At 37.7% G+C, this 15,875-nt stretch overlaps 1 protein-coding gene, 3 non-coding genes and 1 pseudogene across 4 annotated transcripts; all 5 read left to right on the forward strand.

Moving 5' to 3' along the window:
* The first annotated feature begins 3,418 nt into the window (after window positions 1-3,418).
* Window positions 3,419-8,131, forward strand: LOC149013808 (rRNA 2'-O-methyltransferase fibrillarin 2-like). The gene is made up of 7 exons (XM_089159547.1): window positions 3,419-3,616; window positions 3,760-4,073; window positions 4,710-4,805; window positions 4,977-5,054; window positions 5,185-5,361; window positions 6,360-6,428; window positions 6,766-8,131. Exons 1-7 carry the CDS (start codon window positions 3,601-3,603, stop codon window positions 6,940-6,942), a joined length of 927 nt encoding a protein of 308 aa, XP_089015673.1. The 5' UTR covers window positions 3,419-3,600; the 3' UTR covers window positions 6,943-8,131.
* LOC149013809 (small nucleolar RNA snoR60) lies at window positions 5,741-5,811 on the forward strand. Its single transcript, XR_016174226.1, has one exon. It is a non-coding gene; the product is annotated as a small nucleolar RNA snoR60 (small nucleolar RNA).
* Window positions 7,275-7,395, forward strand: LOC149013810 (small nucleolar RNA snoR83). Its single transcript, XR_016174260.1, has one exon. It is a non-coding gene; the product is annotated as a small nucleolar RNA snoR83 (small nucleolar RNA).
* A 2,986-nt stretch (window positions 8,132-11,117) lies between the features above and the next one.
* On the forward strand, window positions 11,118-13,455 carry LOC149013811 (rRNA 2'-O-methyltransferase fibrillarin 2-like; annotated as a pseudogene).
* A 332-nt stretch (window positions 13,456-13,787) lies between these two features.
* On the forward strand, window positions 13,788-13,908 carry LOC149013812 (small nucleolar RNA snoR83). Its single transcript, XR_016174270.1, has one exon. It is a non-coding gene; the product is annotated as a small nucleolar RNA snoR83 (small nucleolar RNA).
* Window positions 13,909-15,875: the final 1,967 nt, after the last annotated feature.

Here is a 15,875-nt window from a genome sequence, read left to right on the forward strand (position 1 = left end):
TACGAGCAACTTCATCCTACTCTTGCATTCGCCAAGGAAATCATGATTGGAGTAGTTATGTTAGAGTCTAGACTAACTTGATTGTTGGAGGCAGTTCCCCTACCAACCTAGGTCGGCCTATAGCTAACTCGTTTGTGAGTACAAGTCCATTTGCTAAGGGGATGAGTTCAAGACAACAAAAAACAAAAAAAGAGGTCCAGGTTTTTTATACCAAGAGGATGATTACCATGACTGCAATATGGTCCTTTTTCATTTTCTTTTTTTGGTGGGAAGCATGAAATTTTCTTTATAAAGATCAAAACTTCGAGATAAGTTACAAGCAAGAGAATCTAGTAGTAGTGGTCAGTACAGGAATAGGGGTGGGTGTTAAGATACAAAAAGATTCTTGAGTTTTAGTGGCTGTCTTGGCCAACACATCTGCTTCAAATGTGCCTTCCTTGTGTATATGTATGAATGTGACATCTTTGTAAAGGAGGTAGCCAAGTGCTGGATATCTATAAGTAGTGGAGATATATTCCACGCCAGGGTCTGAGAAGGGTTGTTGAGTAAATCAATAATAGTTTTGTTGTCACTTTCAAGTAGGAGTCGAGGGTGTGTGCAAGCCTATTGCTCATAGGAGAGCTTTGCGAATTGCCATTGTGAGATTCCTTAAATTTCTAACCCGATTATCTGGTACCCTAAGTCCGCGTACCTGGAACTTAGGAAGAGATCAACTCTAGACCATCCGGGTTGAATCCAAAGATCCTAGAATCGAACCCATGGATTTGGATGATTGTGATGAAGACCCAGCCACTTTGTTTGACTTCACCAGAGAGAGAGAATTACTTCCAAAGGCATTAAAGCGAGATTTTGATGTGCCCGAAAAGCTATGCAAGAGGACTTAAAACCTTAAGGAAAATATACCATTGAATTGGTAATTTTGTAAGGTACCTACCCTCCGAAGACCATTGCGATCAGCCCTCGCATGAGGAAGATGTGGTGGGAGGTCGGATAGGGGTGGTCAGATAGGTTGACATGTCCCTACCCACAAAGGGCAAAATGGTCTTTTTATCTCTTAAATTGCCTTTTTACCTTAAGTCTCTCTCACAAATGTTTTTGTGAGATCTTTTGAAGAAAGAACACTTGGGAGAGGAGAGAGAAGAGAGGAGCAAGCTTAGGGAAGAGGGGTTTGTGTGTCTTGATGTGTCGAATCGGGATTTGGAAGTTTGATTGCGTAAGGAGGTAAGACTGCTTCACCTCACCTAATTTTGGTCAAATTTCATGAGGTTTTTGATAGATAATTTTATTTAAATATGATATTGGAGGGCCTAGGTTGAGGACTAAGTTTTCTAACTCTATAGAAAGATTTGCACAGCTGTTGTGCACATCTAGGTCGAACCTAGTGCGAAACCGAGCACTTTCGACCTAGTTGACTGGGTGAGCTGCCCGCCGAATTAACAAGGTCGATTGGGGCTGAGTTGACCCGCCTTGTTGAACTGGAATTAATACCCGGTTAACCCACATTTGATCTATGTTCAAATTGAATCCCGATATGAATTCTATTTATCTTGTTTATTTTGCTAGGTTAATTGAGACTTGAGCATTCGTTAATTTTGTGAATTTGTGGGACTTTACGCGTTAATTCTCAATTAACAGGTGAGGATAATATCACACATATTATGTAATATCATTGTGTGTTTGGATTGTGAATAATATAGTATTGCATGATAATTGTCGTTACCTTCTATAATCTCGATAATCTTGCATGTTATATTGCATTTATGATTGAATGATTAAATATGAATCGTATGTGGTTATGTGTTTGGTTACATCACTTGATTGATGTATGTGAATGTATGTGACTTTGAAATGGGGTTTACCTATTTTTGTATTCCTAGCTTGGGTTATCAGGGGTTGTGGTATAGGACACTGTCCTCTAATGTCCCCAACACTTTTCATAGTTGGTTTGTTTGTTTATATGCATTGGTTAAGAATTCCGAGAGTGCTACTACCCTTTCGGCAGGGGTATTGAAGCCGAGTGACCCGTGATAATAGTGGATAGGGCTTTGTGTGCTTTAGGCAAACCCACGGTTATCATGCATTGGTATAGAGACATGTGTTAGAATGGGACTCATGGGACTGTGATTACCCAACAGACGGCTTGAGTGTTGTGAGGGGACATGAGTGGCAACCACCCTAGCATATGTAGATGACTACAGGGGTTACGGAATGGTAGACCAAAAAAGGGCAGTTAGGCGGCGTGAGGAACCCCATTCCTAGGTAAGAATGATACCGGACCAACATGGTGCATATGCATGAGGAAAGGTATCTGGATTACACATAGTACGATACATAGTGACTTTGCATTGGGCTAGAGTAAATCCTTGACACGCGCCAGCTCTTAGACCAATGGTGATGTGAGAGAATGTTGATCTAATCCCTAGCCATGGTTGATGTGACAGGACCCAACTACTGCAAATAACTCAACAGACAAGCTTAAGTGCCATGAGGGAGAGTGATGAGACCACCCAAGAAGGCTAATGTGTTATCTTAAAGCGTGTCTACTATAAAGACTACATGGTAGAAGTTATAATCATGTTTTCATGTTCATCATTTATTTCATAGATGTGTATGCTGACATAGGTGTTTGTGTACATGATAAATGCATGATGTATGATATGTTAGGCTCACTGAGTTATGTAGGACTCAACCTCTGTGAATATTGTATTTTCTTAGATTCTATTGCTAGTTGTGACGACTCATGCTAATTGGAGAGCATGTAGTCGGAAGAGTCCTATGTAGAACCGGCCATGCAAGTTATCAATGTACATAACACATCGTGCGTATGTGCCTACTATGCATACGGAGGCTAGTCTCTTTGAGCTTGGGGACTCTTTTTGGGATTGGAAGACTTTGTTTCCTTTCAACTGTAAAACATCATATAATATAACTTCCGCTGTATAACTCCTGTGTACTTTTTTTGTATCGTAGATTATCTTATTGTGTGCTTATGTGGAAGAATGTAATAACTCTTGAATTACTCTTTTGTACACTCTTGCTCTTAAATTATGCTATGTTGTATTTATGTTATGGATTAGAATTCGAACCGGATCCTGTAGTGTTATCACCCTCACGAGTATTTCGGGTGAGATCGGAACCGACTGGGTGAAGTGTAACAGCCACGACTTATGTAACAAGAAGTTCTTGAGCTCCGGCTCTTTGACCGAAAGAGAATATAAGTCCTGCCTTTGTGATCACGGGCTATGCCACCAAAACCTACTAGGTGGGACTAGGGGGATATGGTCTGGTTTTATATCCACGGGAAAATATGGTTTGGTCGTGGGTTAAATTTTTGCAAACACCAGTCAAACCGGATGGCCAGTATTGAACCGATTGATAAACGATGACCTAAAAATTTAATCTGCTCCCAACTCCAAAACCCTAAATAAAACTCTCGCTCGCCAAAACCCTGATGAACACAGCAGACGTAGATCTATATAAGTGTAAGTGTATAACCACACTCGGCCTCAGTGTCGAAGCTGCGAACTTTCCTTCGCCCTCTTTTTTCCTTCGCTCTTTTCTGTTAAACTTTGTTCTGCTCCGCCGCTCGAACTCGCAGCCATGAGACCGCCAAGGGGTAAATCTCTTACACTCAATCGCTCTCTCTGTTTTACAGTTTATCGAGTGTTCTAAATAAATCGAAGAAGATATAATCTCTAGCTAAGCATCTCTCTGCGGTCTAGTTATACTTCGAATCTCACTATTTCGACTGATTTGCAGGCCGAGGTGGTGGTGGTGGTGGATTTAGAGGACGAGGTGATGGTGGACGAGGTAGAGGAAGGGGATTCGGGGGAAGAGGTGGCGGTGATGGTGGTGGCAGAGGCCGCGGTGGCTTCGGTCGCGGTGGTGGTCGTGGCGGAGGAAGGGGACGTGGTGGTGGTCGTGGAGGTGGAATGAAAGGGGGAAACAGGGTCATTGTCGAGCCCCACAGACACGAAGGAGTCTTCATTGCTAAGGGGAAAGAAGATGCTCTGGTCACTAAAAATATGGTTCCCGGGGAGGCAGTTTACAATGAGAAGAGGATTTCCGTGCAGGTGAATTTTTTTTAATTGTTAATTCTTTTGGGTTCTCAATATCTTACTTGACCGTTTCTAACCCTACAAGAGGGTAATGGCCTATGAGTTATGACTGATCTCTTCCGTATTCAGTTTATACATCTTCATGTCGAAAAGCTTGATTTTTTCTCTGATGATAGAAAGGGTTGATTTTATCATATTGGGTACTTCTAGGGTTTCTATGACTAGTTTAGTGTCTATTGTAGAGCATTCATTTGTTCGCTTTAAATTCTTTAGAAAGCTAAAGTTTCAGTCTAGCAGCGTGTTCCATTTCTAGCACTAAAACTTAGTTTCTTGAATGCATTTTGGCTCCATCATGGAGGTAATGAAAATAGTGAGATTCCTGCAGGAGATTATTCGCTGAAAGGGCTTGTCTGCTTTAATGGGCAGCCTAATAAACGAAACTTCTGTAGTCAAAGTTCTTTCTCTACACTGTCGGTAGTTTGTTTTGTTGGAAGTATGAATATGTGATTCATAGCAGTTATTCATGTTCATGCTGTTATATTTTCCCATCCGTCCTTTAACATTACAAGTGCATCAGGTGTATATGTTGTCTAGGTTTGTATTGAGTCGAGTTGGCTGTTTGACTTCCTTATTCTTTGGTTGGGTTTCTAGAATGAAGATGGAACAAAAGTTGAGTACAGGGTTTGGAATCCCTTCCGTTCGAAGCTGGCTGCTGCCATTCTTGGTGGTGTTGATAACGTCTGGATTGTGAGTGAATTCACCTAATGCACATTTTGTTCTCCTAGTGGAATTTATAACCTCATTTGCTTTACTTAATTCTTTTCGTTCCTTTCTTCCCCTTTTCATTTTATTTACGGTTGCAGCTATTCCTTGTAAATGCCATGGTTCTCATTTTCTGTTTATATGTTCTTATAAAAGGTTCCTGGAGCTCGTGTTCTCTACCTTGGAGCTGCTTCAGGGACAACAGTTTCTCATGTGTCTGATATTGTTGGACCTGTAAGTGAACCTTGTAATACTGTTTATTATGTTATTTTATGTATTGTTTGCTGCTGTTATTAAGTAAGTTCTCTAAATATTTTTAATGTTTGCTCTTGAACTGGAAATTGTTTCATTTTATGCTTTATAGACTGGTGTGGTGTATGCGGTGGAATTTTCTCATAGAAGTGGGAGAGACTTAGTCAACATGGCTAAGAAGCGCACAAATATCATACCCATTATTGAAGATGCTAGACATCCTGGAAAGTATCGTATGTTGGTAGGAATGGTGGATGTTATATTCTCTGATGTTGCTCAACCTGATCAGGTATGGTCTGATTCTATTGGATCATATGATTTATTTATTATACATTAAGTATCTGCCTCAAATTTGAAGTGTTTTTTTTGTTTTTTAAATTTAATTTCAGTGTCTTTAACCTTCTTAATAATACACTGAGGTTCATGCACGAAGTTCAGTGATTTGGTGTGTATGCATAATTTTTTACTTTGGAAATGATCTCATATCCTTCTTTTGTTGTTATGTTGTTTCATCTTTAACTTATTTTCACTGGGATCTTTATATTTTTTCCTATCGTGTTTTGTTCTTTTCACATACTTCAAAGCTAAATAGTTTTTGCTTTTTTGAGATTCCTCCGTCTTTTTAAACAAATTTTACATTTATTTATTTCAGCGAGTTTTCTAAGAGCTAGCAGATGATGAGTTACTCGGATTCCCCTTCAAGACCTTGTGGGTGATGAAATCCCGAGCTTCTGATGCAAATGGCTATTTTAAATTATGAATTTTGTTTTGGCCTTCCTTTTGTTTTTGCTATATCCTCCTATGTTTTGGCTGTTTCTTTTCTTTCTGTTTTTTTTTTTTTTTGGGGGGGGGGGGCGCTTAGACATAGAAATGGGGATCTAAAAGTGGAACAGTTGGCGGCCTATTTTTCACTTTGTTCAATTTTAGTCCTTTCATTTGTTCCTGTTATTGTTGCAATTGTTAACATCTTAATCCCTTGTTTTCATGTTTCTCTGCATGCTAACCAATAACCACACTGACTTTTTATATTGTTGGCTGAGCTAATTTTTTTCAACTGAGTACCAGCTTTTTAGATTCTGCTTGATTGAATTGAACATAGTTTAGTTTTTCTATTGTGTTACTTGTTCTCCAGGTTATTTATGCTTGTGTTTCGGTGATTCATTTACATTCTCATCATATACTCCTGGCATCTTGGAGACTAGAGATTTGTCAGTTGTAGCCAATCAATTGGACCCCTCATGTTGTATACTACTTAAGAGTCTCTGACACATTTATTTATCTTGGCAGGCAAGGATCTTGTCTCTGAATGCTTTAAATTTCTTGAAAGATGGAGGGCATTTCATTATATCAATCAAGGTTGGTTGGTTGAAATTATTTTCAAGTTCTTTTCTAGAACCCTACTGAAGAAATGATTCCCCCCCCCCCCCCCACCCAAAAAGGAAAAAAAAAGAAAAATAGAAGGACAAGCATTACTTCTTGTGCTCACACACATGACTAAAGGACCTCTCCATCCCTCCACTCATGCACACAAGGGCAATCTTCCTCTTTGTAACAGTTGTCTTTTTTATTAATAAGCTTCAACTTTTGCTAAATGGACTTGTTTGTGGATGCTTGTTCTTTTGTTAGTCCACCCACTGAGGAAGTAAATCATAATCCTGAAATCACATGTATTTTTTTTTCTGTTTTTTTTTAGGCAAACTGCATAGATTCTACTGTTCCTGCCGAAGCAGTGTTTGCTCAGGAAGTGAAGAAACTGCAGGAGAATCGGTTCAAACCATCCGAACAGGTTACACTTGAGCCATTCGAGCGAGATCATGCTTGCGTGGTTGGAGGATATCGGATGCCAAAGAAAAAGAATGCTGCGTCATAGAATTCGTATCTGACAGCCACTTGTAACTTTGGGTTGAGTATTTTTATCATTCCAGTTTTGACTGTTCTTGGACTCTAATGATGGAACTGTCAAAAAAAAATTCAAGGGAAAGGGAGGGGGTGTCTTATTAGTTTGTATTTTGGGGAATAGTTAACTAGAACTGAAATGCTAGAGAAAATTGAAGAAACAATGTTTTACTTTAAGATTTTGTTAGTTTGAATCTGTGGTGGTTTTGCCATGAGGTTTCACTTTATTATTGCTTGCTCTCCTTTTGTTTTTCCTAGTATTAAGTTAAATGGTTCTAAATTCGCTGCTGAAAGAAGCCTTTCATAATCCCAGATAAACTATTTGTGTTTATTTGATTCATGGCAAGGCAATATTAACAATGGAAGCTTCGCTGGTAACACCTTTTGAAAATTTGGAGGTGTTCTTCTAGTAGCTTGCCAAACATGGGAAACATGGCTCCTGCAAGTTTTTTTACATGATAATGACTTTTCACCGCAGTAGTAAAAATTTATTGGACCTTCAGTTGAAAATCAATGTATAAGATCGATATCTTGGTAGAAATCAGATCTTGATTCAATGGTACGATTTCAGAAGTAAAAGTTTTATGACCTGTTGAAAAGCAATGATTATCGAGATCTTGGTCTCAAAATCAGATCCATGGTATGACCAAGTAAAAGTTTTATAGACCTTCAGTTTAAAATCAATGATTGAAATTGAGATTTCAATCTTGTGCATAGTAATATTTTTTATAAGAAAAACAGCAAAAAAGAAAAAGGAAACATATTCTTTTGGAACCTAGTAACTTCTAAATTATTTATTTGATATCTTTCCCATGCATTAGAAGCTTCCACTAAATACAGTTGGATGTTGTGATAAGATATAAAAGTTGAAACCAATAGTCTATCATATGAAAATTTATTTCTTATATTTTTCTAGTTGTGTATACTTGCTGGGTGTAGTCAAATAGGGTATAGAAAAATGTAAATATGGCATAAGCGCAAGCATTAATATAACCTATCAAATAGGGTGTGGCTCGGCCTTGGTGGTTCAATAAAGGTTTAGCTTAAAAATGTTGACTTATTGGGAGATTGGCATAAGAAACTTGTTTTTTTAAGGATGTCAATATGAAATTTGAGATTGTTTTACTTTCATGGGGTTTGGGTTAATCATATTTTTGGCGATCATTTTATTAGTCATAAAGATTGGGGCCTAGAGTTACAGAGTCCTTGTAACAAGAGGAAAAGAAACTTTTTAAGCAATTTACACTAAAAAATTGAATCCACTGGAAACTCTAATAAAATAAAGGGATAATCACTATTGCTCTCTTGTACTTTGGTTTTATTACTAATCAAACCTCTTTCTTTATGAAATTACTGTTGCCCCCCTCACTTCTAACGGTGTTAAGTGGTTGTTAACATTAAGTATGTAATGTCTATTTTGCCCTTCATTAAAATTAAGAAGTTAAAAAATGTGACATTACCCTCATTTTTAGAAATTATATTGAATATCAATTATATCTTTAAAATCTTATATTTTACAATAAATTTTGGCTTTGGTGGGACCACACACTTTGTACAATGGTTAGCATATATTAGGAAATTTTCAATTTTCAACTTTGAATTACATTTGATATTTCCTAATATTTTAGTTTCTATTTTAAGTTTTATTTAATCACATATTTCCTTTATTCTGCGAATTCTTTTTAGAGAAGAAAAATCAAGTCTTTTCTTTATTCGGTAGTTTCTTTTTAGAAAAGAAAATTTAATTTAAAGTTAAATTTTCTCCATAGTTAATTAAAGATAGTATTATAACTTGCAAAAGAGTAAATAAGTAAAGAGATAATTGTAGGGTTATTTTTGGGTTTTTAAAAAAATATATAGATGCCACATCATCAGTAAACTAACTGAGCTTAACGGAAGGGGGCATTAGTAATTTTAGATAAAGTTAAAGGTTGGATTAGTAATTTTAAAATGTAGAGGGGATAAAGTAGTAATAAAATCAGAATAAAAGGGGGCAACAGTACTTATCCCTAAAATAAATCGTTTGGTTTAGATGTTTAGTCGGGATTCAGATTCTTCAAGATTCACCAAGAATCTACAATTTACACTAAAAAACTGAATCCATTGGATTCCAAACAGACTCACCTAATTCAACCCCAAATATAAATATGGATGATTCGCATAGGATCACCATTATCGTGAAAATTTCTCTATGGATTCATCTTCTCAACAGAGCATGAACGTCACTCTAGGGCTCATATTCTATGTTTTCTCTAGGGCTCATCTTCTCCGCGGAGTGTGAAAATTTTCTCTAGGGTTCATCTTCTCCGCAGAGTAAGTTTTCCGTTCAGTTTGGGAACGAGCATAGCAATCATTCGTTGAGTTCCATCGTTGTTTTCTGACGTTTGATTTGGCTTCACAAGAGCAAAATGTTGTTGTCGAGCACCATTTCTGGTTCGTTGAGCTCCATTGTTGTTTTCTGACTTTCGATTTGGCTTCAGAAGAGCAGATTGTCGTCCCAGTGCACCATTGCTGGTTCGTTGAGTTCCATTCTTGTTTTCTGAGCTTCGATTTGGCTTCACACCCATTTCTGCAAAAGATATCCACAAAAAATGTAACATCTCTACTCGTGTAATCTTAACTGCTTTAAAGCGTTCCACGGTTCATCTCATCTCTCTCCCTAAGGACTTCACCATGTTCAAGTCCATGCACATGTATGACATCGTTGTCAAGAACTGTAACTGTTTTGAAGTTAGAGACATGTAATAGCTCATCTTCAACATCAAATTGCAACTGGGTTTTCTTCTTGATCTTCTTCTTCTGTTTGGATAGTCTATCTAACTGGGTTAGCTAGCTTCTATGGTTTCTTCATGATCTCTTCTTCTCCTTTATGGGTCTAGACTTGTTGTGTTCGTTTCATGAATTCCTCATATATATGTGTGGATCAGTTATGTAAATTCTTCAAATAGTAGTAGTTCGGCAATGAAATGTGGGTTTGTGTTGAATTTCCATGTAAGAATTTACTTTTCATAGTTCCATTATTAGTCATCCTTCTGGTGGTTCCCTGGTTCAAGGTAGATTTTGCATTAGGTGCGTTGGCTTCACAAATTGTTTTGCATTGGTTCCTGATTTTCTGTTTTCAATTTAATTATGCTAAATTGTACTGGTTGAAACTGAGGACTGCAGCACCTGTCAAGATGTGAGACCATGCCGCGCGAGAATCTTTGGATGCTGCTGCCTGAACATCAAGTCCCCCAAAACTTGCCATTTTTTATATTATATAGTTACACTTATATAAAATTATATAATACCCTTAACAAGGGGAAAAATTAATCCAAATTAAAGAAAAAAAAATTGTCATCTCAATAGCTTTCAACCTAGTAATAAATGATTGTTTAAAGTGATTCCGGTTGAATCTACTCACAGAATTATGGTAACCAAACAAATTTTCAAACAGATTAACTTTCAGAATCAAGATAACCAAATAGTTTTTCAAATAGATTTTCAGAATCAGAGTAACCAAACAGTTTTTCAGACAAATTCACTTTCAGAATCAAGGTAACCAAATGATTTTTAAGACAGATTCACCAAAATTAAGGTAACCAAACAATTTTTTTACAAATATGATTCTACAGAATCTAATTTCGCAGACTCATGATTCCCTTATAATCTGATTTCAGGGAATTGCGGAACCAAACGCCCCGTAAATAAAACTCTCACCCGCCAAAACACCGACAACACAGCAGACTAGATAAATAAAACTCTCGCCCGCCAAAACCCTGAGAACACGGCAGACGCAGGTAAATAAACAGCACGTAGATAAATAAAACTCTCGCCCGCCAAAACCCTGAGAACACAGCAGACGTAGATAAATAAAACTCTCGCTCGCCAAAACCCTGAGAACACAGAGAACAAAGAGAACACAGCAGACGTAGATAAATAAAACTCTCGCTCGCCAAAACCCTGAGAACACAGCAGACGTAGATAAATAAAACTCTCACTCGCCAAAACCCAGAGAACACTGAGAACACAGCAGACGTAGGTATATAAGTGTAACTGTATAACCACACTCGGCCTCAGTGTCGAAGCTGCGAACTTTCCTTCGCCCTCTTCTTTTCTTCGCTCTCTTCTGTTAAACTTTGTTCTGCTCCGCCGCTCGAACTCGCACCCATGAGACCGCCAAGGGGTAAATCTCTTTCACTCAATCTCTCTCTCTGTTTTACAGTTTATCGAGTCTTCTAAATAAATCGAAGAAGATATAATCTCTAGCTAAGCATCTCTCTGCAGTCTAGTTATACTTCGAATCTCACTATTTCGACTGATTTGCAGGCCGAGGTGGTGGTGGTGGTGGATTTAGAGGCCGAGGTGATGGTGGTGGTGGATTTAGAGGACGAAGTGATGGTGGACGAGGTAGAGGAAGGGGATTCGGGGGAAGAGGTGGCGGTGATGGTGGTGGCAGAGGCCGCGGTGGCGGCGGTCGCGGTGGTGGTCGTGGCGGAGGAAGGGGACGTGGTGGTGGTCGTGGAGGTGGAATGAAAGGGGGAAACAGGATCATTGTCGAGCCCCACAGACACGAAGGAGTCTTCATTGCTAGGGGGAAAGAAGATGCTTTGGTCACTAAAAACATGGTTCCCGGGGAGGCAGTTTACAATGAGAAGAGGATTTCCGTGCAGGTGATTTTTTTAGTTTTAATTCTTTTGGGTTCTCAATATCTTACTTGACCGTTTCTAACCCTAGAAGAAGGTAATGTAATGGCCTATGAGTTATGACTGATCTCTTCCGTATTCAGTTTATACATCTATGTGGTTCATAGCAGTTAGTCATGTTCATGCTGTTATATATATTTTCCCATCCGTCCTTTAACATTACAAGTGCATCAGGTGTATATGTTGTCTAGGTTTGTATTGAGTCGAGTTGGCTGTTTGACTTCCTTGTTCTTTGGTTGGGTTTCTAGAACGAAGATGGAACCAAAGTTGAGTACAGGGTTTGGAATCCCTTCCGCTCGAAGCTAGCTGCTGCCATTCTTGATGGTATTAATAACGCCTGTATTGTGAGTGAATTCACCTAATGCACATTTTGTTCTTTACTTAATTCTTTTCGTTCCTCTCTTCCCCTTTTCATTTTATTTACGGTTGCAGCTATTCCTTTTAAATGTCTTGGTTCTCATTTTATGTTTATATGTTCTTATAAAAGGTTCCTGGATCTCGTGTTCTCTACCTTGGAGCTGCTTCAGGGACAACGGTTTCTCATGTGTCTGATATTGTTGGACCTGTAAGTGAACCTTGTATTACTGTTTATTATGTTATTTTATGTATTGTTTGCTGCTGTTATTAAGTAAGTTCTCTAAATATTTTTAATGTTTGCTCTTGAACTGGAAATTGTTTAATTTGATTTTATGCTTTATAGACTGGTGTGGTGTATGCGGTGGAATTTTCTCATAGAAGTGGGAGAGACTTAGTCAACATGGCTAAGAAGCGCACAAATGTCATACCCATTATTGAAGATGCTAGACATCCTGCAAAGTATCGTATGTTGGTAGGAATGGTGGATGTTTTATTCTCTGATGTTGCTCAACCTGATCAGGTATGGTCTGATTCACTGTGTCTCTTAATCCCTTGTTCTCATGTTCCTCTGCATGCTAACTAATAACCACACTGACTTTTTATATTGTTGGCTGAGCTAATTTTTTCACCCAGTACCAGCTTTTTAGATTCTGCTTGATTGAATTGAACATGGTTTAGCTTTTCTATTGTGTTACTTGTTCCCCAGGTATTTATGCTTGTGTTTCGAAACTAGAGATTCATTTACATTCTCATCATATACTCCTGGCATCTTGGAGACTAGAGATTTGTCAGTTGTAGCCAATCAATTGGACCCCTCATGTTGTATACTACTTAAAGAGTCTCTGACACAATTATTTATCTTGGCAGGCAAGGATCTTATCTCTGAATGCTTCATATTTCTTGAAAACTGGAGGACATTTCATGATATCAATCAAGGTTGGTCGGTTGAAATTGTTTTCAAGTTCTTTTCTAGAACCCTACTGAACACCCCCCCCCCCACCAACCCAAAAAAAAGAAGAAAAAAAACAAAAATAGAAGGACAAGCATTACTTCTTGTGCTCACACACATGACTAAAGGACCTCTCCATCCCTCCACTCATGCGCACAAGGGCAATGTTCCTCTTAGAAACAGTTGTCTTTTTTATTAATAAGCTTCAACTTTTGCTAAATGGACTTGTTTGTGGATGCTTGTTCTTTTGTTAGTCCACCCACTGAGGAAGTAAATCATAATCGTGAAATCACATGTATTTCTTTTTCTGTTTTTTTAGGCAAACTGCATAGATTCTACTGTTCCTGCCGAAGCAGTGTTTGCTCAGGAAGTGACGAAACTGAAGGAGAATCGGTTCAGCCCATCCGAACAGGTTACACTTGAGCCATTCGAGCGAGATCATGCTTGCGTGGTTGGACGATATCGGAAACCTAAGAAATAGAAAGCTGCGTCATAGAGTTCGTATCTGACAGCCACTTGTAACTTTGGGTTGAGTATTTTTATCTTTCCAGTTTTGACTGTTCTTGGACTCTAATGATGAAACTGTCAAAAATATTTCAAGGGAAAGGGAGGGGGTGTCTTATTAGTTTGTATTTTGGGGAATAGTTAACTAGAACTGAAATGCTAGAGAAAATTGAAGAAACAATGTTTTACTTTTAGATTTTGTTAGTTTGAAGCTATGGTGGTTTTGCCATGAGGTTTCACTTTATTATTGCTTGCTCTCTTTTTGTTTTTTCCTAGAATCAAGTTAAATGGTTCTAAATTCACTGCTGAAAGAAGCCTTTCATAATCCCAGATAAACTATTTGTGTTTATTTGATTCACGGAAAGGCAATATTAACAATGAAAGCTTCGCTGGTAACACCTTTTGAAAATTTGGAGGTGTTCTTCTAGTGGCTTGCCAAACATGGGAAACATTGCTCCTGCAAGTTTTACATAATGACGACTATTCACCTCACAAGTAAAAGTTTTGTGGACCTTCAGTTGAAAATCAATGATATGATTGAGATGGAGATCTTGGTCGAAATCAGATCCTAATTCGATGGTACGATTTTAAAAGTAAAAGTTTTATGGACCTTCAGTTGATAACCAATGATTATCCAGATCTAGGTCGAAATCAGATCCCGATTCGATGGTAAGATCTCTGAAGTAAAAGTTTTATCGACCTTCCATTCGAAATCAATGATTGAGATTGAGATTTTGGTGAACAATCATGCATGTCAAATACATATGATTGAAGGGAAAAAAGAAAGAGACGATGGTAAATTTTTATAAGAAAAACAGCAAAAGAAAAGCAAACATATTCTTTTGGAACCTAATTAAGGGTTTAGGTAACTTCTAAATTATTTATTTGATACCTTTCCCATGCATTAGAAGCTTCCACTAAATATAGTTGAATGTTTGTGATAAGACATAAAAGATGAAACCAATTGAATAGCCTAACATATGAAAATTTATTTTTATATATTTTTCTAGTTGTGTACACTTGCTGGGTGTAGTCAAATGAGGATTAGAAAATTGTAAACATAGCATAAGCGCAGACATTAGTGTAACGTATATGGCCTTGGTGATTCAACTAAGGTTTAGGTTCAAAATATTGACTTCTTGGGTGATTAATTGTTTTGTTTTTCGTAGTTAGGGCTGGTTTGAAGAGACTTGGTTTTTTAAGGATGTCAATATGAAATTTGAGATTGTTTTACTTTTATGGGGTTTGGGTTAATTATATTTTTTGTGGTTATTTTATATCAAGTCATAAAGATTGGGGTCTACAGGCACAGAGTAGGGGGAGGTGTGAAGGGATGACATTCAAATTTAAGGTCTCGTTTGAATTATCATTTCTACTCCTGAGACTGTCACTATTGTGCTATAAGCACATCCACTTAGTTACAATCAAGAATATTAAAAGCAACCTTTTTCCTGAACCTCAAAACTAGTATTGTAATAATAGATGAAGATTCTTTGGTGTTTTGTAATGCAAGTTAAAATCCAGGTTGGTAATTCAGGAGGCATTGATTATGCTCTAATATCTCCAACAAATGAGGTCCTTCTAGTAGTTTATCTACTTCTACATTTCCACGATGTAATCGCTGGTGAAGCACTAGCGATACGTCAAGCTTTGGAGAATGTTATAGATCAATGTTATTATCATCTCTGTGTCTTTACTGATAACCAATTTGTAGCTTATTTTTTAGTTATTCATAGTGGAAATATTCCTATTGAAGTTGAGGGTATTTTGGAGGATGCATTACTCGTATCCTCCACTTGTGTTTCTTGTAATTTCTTTCATGTTTGTCGGCCGGATGCTAATGGTTTGACATATTCCCTAGCTAGGAAGGCTCTGTCTATTTTTCCAAGTATGACTGTATAGTCGTTATCCGATCCCTGGTTGTGTAGTGTTTTGCCAACTAGGTGGTTTTCTTGGTAGTTTATTCTTTCTAATAAAATATCTATTTACCAACAAAAAAATATAATTGATGATATAGACAATATTTGAAATGATAATATCTAATTATACAATTGACAGAAGAAGCCGTAGGGAAAAAGGATGGCTTTGATGTCATATTTTTATTGTTTTAGGTCTAGTTATCTTCAAATTCAGATCCCACCCCTCCAAGGAGAGCGTTGGCGTCCTTTTTCATGTGCACATGTGTCGCCCATTCGAAAGGTGCAAATGAGGTGAGATGATATTTGGTGGGTCATTTCTCCCAACAAAACGAAAAAAAAAGCTATATAATTATATTTTGATGTTGAAAAGGAATAAAATATAGCTTGGACTCTTTGGAGGGCAAGAAATGATCGTGCAAAAGGAGACAAAAGATGGACATCTTATGAACTGACACATTGAGCATTAAGAGCCCATAAAGACTTTTGGGAGAAT

The sequence above is a fragment of the Hakea prostrata genome, chromosome 6 (assembly GCF_041222555.1).
Source record: "Hakea prostrata isolate BN-2017 chromosome 6, UWA_Hpros_2, whole genome shotgun sequence".
Taxonomy (NCBI): Eukaryota; Viridiplantae; Streptophyta; class Magnoliopsida; order Proteales; family Proteaceae; genus Hakea; species Hakea prostrata.

Bases quoted from the DNA above. Each gene is read 5' to 3' on its own strand.
- LOC149013808 (XM_089159547.1), top strand. The intron at 4,806-4,976 runs GTGAGTGAATTC...TTCTTATAAAAG, and splicing joins GTGTTGATAACGTCTGGATT to GTTCCTGGAGCTCGTGTTCT. The intron at 6,429-6,765 runs GTTGGTTGGTTG...GTTTTTTTTTAG, and splicing joins ATTTCATTATATCAATCAAG to GCAAACTGCATAGATTCTAC.